This window comes from Cordyceps militaris (genome assembly GCF_000225605.1).
Source record: "Cordyceps militaris CM01 unplaced genomic scaffold CCM_S00002, whole genome shotgun sequence".
NCBI lineage: Eukaryota > Fungi > Ascomycota > Sordariomycetes > Hypocreales > Cordycipitaceae > Cordyceps > Cordyceps militaris.
Window position 1 is genome coordinate 2,758,498 of NW_006271970.1, and position 2,381 is coordinate 2,760,878.

Genomic DNA, 2,381 nt, shown 5'->3' on the forward strand with positions numbered 1-2,381 from the left:
TCACATAAGGGCCCAGCTCGTCCTGCGTCGCATCCATCGGTGGCCTCTCCCGTCAAGTTTGAACAGGTCTCTCCTCACACTCGTCCGATACAACCCAGTCGCCAAGATGTGCCTCACAGCCAGGGAGGGGTGGCGGGAAATGGTCAACTGCCTGCGCCGAATCAACAGGTCAAAAGTCTTGGAATGTACAGCCTTTTGAACCCCGCGGGGTCACCAGCAGGTACTCGAGAGGTAGAGGCCCGAGGACAGCATTGGAACGATTCGGAACACCCAGCAAGGATGCACGGCTCAGCGCGGCCGGGAGGAAACGCTCATGGAGATGTGCCCTCTGCGTCTCTGCCGGGCACACCAGGAGCAGGTGGCATGACACCGTCCAGTAGGCCGGCTATATCTGAAAAGACGTCGCCGGTCATGGCGTATCCATTTCCAGCAACAGGCCAGAAGAACCCCTCAAACCCCAACTCGATCCATGGGAACGCTACTCGCGAGCCTGACGCACGAACACCACGATTTCACCAAGTGACTGGATCCAAACGACCATTTTCATACTCTGGCGATGGGCCTCTAGAGCTAAAGCATCCGCCGTATAGCCATCATCATCCTTCGAATAGTCTTCCAAATACCAGTACAATGGTTTCTCCGCTGAAGGCTACTGCGCAGCCAGTTCGACAAATCGATACGCGGCATCACATCACTGGCCCAGCGCCACCAGAGGACTATCAGCGACACTCAGAAGTACAGCATCATCCTCGTCCCCACTCGCATTATCATCAAGGCCATCACGGTGCGCCTCACCCTACTCCTCAACAGACCACGGCAACTACTGAGGGCGGATCAGCTTGGCCGGACATGATGCGACGCTCAGGGATGGGGGGCCCTAATCTCAACTCGGACGGCCAGCAAGCCTACATGACCTTGCCTGGTAGTGAAATCCCGATTACGGTCCAAGTTGACTATTCCCAGGCGTCAAAAAAGGCGGACGAGAAGCGCCAGCGAAACGCAAAGGCCTCGACGCGGCACCGTAGGAAAAAGAAGAATATTCAGGAAGAGAATATTCGCTTGTTGCAGGATATGAAGGACGACCAGGAGGCAATGGCTGACCAGATCACAAATCTGCAGCGCCAGCGCGACTTTTACCGTGAAGAGCGCAACCGCCTCAGAGAAGTTGTCCTACACACACCCGCCATCAGCCAGCATGCCTCTGGACCGCCGAGCCCGGTTTCGACCAGAAGTGTCAATTCGTACGCGGATCACAGCCCTCTCGGGGGCCAGTCACGAGTGCTACATACACCGAATCAAGGGTATATCAGTGAAACATCGTCTGTCGAGCGGCCAGCGCAGCGACGGAGAACCGACGATCGGCCTGAATACTCTACCAACTATTCTACACAGTCTGGACCGCCGCCGACGACGCTTCCTCCCATGCATTCTCACGGACAGAGCATGCCGCCTCGGCCCATGACGGCACACCCGACGACGCACCAGGAGAGACTTCCGCCGCTGCGAGCCATTGATGGGCCGCCTCCCCACGAGATGCATGCAGGACATCCCACGCACGAGAGGGACCCAGCCACTGGTGACTGGCGAGTTACGCAGGGGAGGCCTTACGAAACCGGCTGGGCTACCCCTCGAAACATTGACACGCACCCACGATGATGTGGTTTCGCGGCCAGCACGACAACTTGCACATGGGGGCATTGCGCCGATGCCCTTTGCTCATCGCCCGACATTCCTAACCCATACAAAAATTATTTAATTTACGAACGAGTTTATATTCACCACTTTCACTCCTTTACATAGGCAGGCAATGTCTTTCCAAGTACGGGATACGGAGTCATTCGTCGGGCACCCGACTCGCGGACTGCATTGCGACTGCGATTTCTTTTGTGGGCTTGTGGTTGTTTTTTATGATTTTTTCTCTGGATTTTGTATTTGGTTCTATTGGTTCAGCATCTCTTTCTACAAATGTATTTTGGCTGTGCTGGAGTTGAAAAAGAATGACACGGCTACAAGGGCGGAACACTCCGAAACTGAGACGGCACGAGGGCAAACCTCACTCTTCAAAGTACTTGTTATTACCCCAGGACTGGTGGTCTGGCTTGACGAACATTGTTCGAATTTTTTTATAGCTGTTTTTATTGGCGTCCATTCGTTGCCACGAAGCCAAGTTCACACGAGGCTTTGTGCGCACCGTTGGAATACATATACCCGATGGATTTTGGAATGTGGTTTTGTGTGTTTTTCTTTAGCGAGCGAGGATACCTGGAGCGGCCCCATTACAGATTGATACCTTGCCAAGATTGAAAAATACCCCCGAAAATATATATTTGTTGCTTAGTACTCCTTTGCCCCTGACGCATGCAAATCGGGCTGTGCCAGAG

The 2,381-nt window shown here is 54.0% G+C and overlaps 1 protein-coding gene across 1 annotated transcript; it reads left to right on the plus strand.

Annotated features, from left to right (window-relative positions):
• Window positions 1-279: 279 nt before the first annotated feature.
• CCM_02803 (uncharacterized protein) lies at window positions 280-1,656 on the plus strand (the record flags this gene model as incomplete). The annotated part of the gene is made up of 1 exon (XM_006667955.1): window positions 280-1,656. One exon carries the CDS (start codon window positions 280-282, stop codon window positions 1,654-1,656), a length of 1,377 nt encoding a protein of 458 aa, XP_006668018.1.
• Window positions 1,657-2,381: the final 725 nt, after the last annotated feature.